The sequence below is a fragment of the Propithecus coquereli genome, unplaced genomic scaffold (genome assembly GCF_000956105.1).
Source record: "Propithecus coquereli isolate 6110/MARCELLA unplaced genomic scaffold, Pcoq_1.0 Scaffold522, whole genome shotgun sequence".
Taxonomy (NCBI): domain Eukaryota; kingdom Metazoa; phylum Chordata; class Mammalia; order Primates; family Indriidae; genus Propithecus; species Propithecus coquereli.
The window spans coordinates 678,594-678,923 of NW_012151086.1; the positions used below are offsets into that span (position 1 = coordinate 678,594).

At 38.8% G+C, this 330-nt stretch overlaps 1 protein-coding gene across 1 annotated transcript in view; it reads left to right on the forward strand.

Annotated features, from left to right (window-relative positions):
- The window catches only part of LOC105820398 (olfactory receptor 4A5-like), a gene marked incomplete at its 3' end in the record, with an annotated part of 1,528 nt that extends 1,202 nt beyond the window's left edge, over window positions 1-326 (forward strand). The window contains exon 2 of the mRNA XM_012656872.1: window positions 1-326. Coding sequence (XP_012512326.1) covers window positions 1-326 — 326 coding nt within the window.
- Window positions 327-330: the final 4 nt, after the last annotated feature.

Below are 330 nucleotides of genomic sequence, written 5' to 3' on the forward strand. Positions count from 1 at the left end.
ATGGTGGAGCCATCTGCATGGTCGTCTTTGTCCTTCTACTCATCTCCTATGGAGTCATTCTAAGCTCCCTTAAAAGTTACAGTCAGGAAGGGAGGGTTAAAGCCTTGTCTACCTGCAGCTCCCACATCACCGTGGTTGTCCTCTTTTTTGTTCCCTGCATTTTCATGTATGTTAGACCTGTCTCCAACTTTCCTATTGATAAGCTCATAACTGTATTTTATACAATTATCACTCCCATGTTGAATCCTTTAATATATACCTTGAAAAATTCAGAGATGAAACATGCTATGGAAAAGCTCTGGTGTAAAAATTTAACTATAGATGGAATAA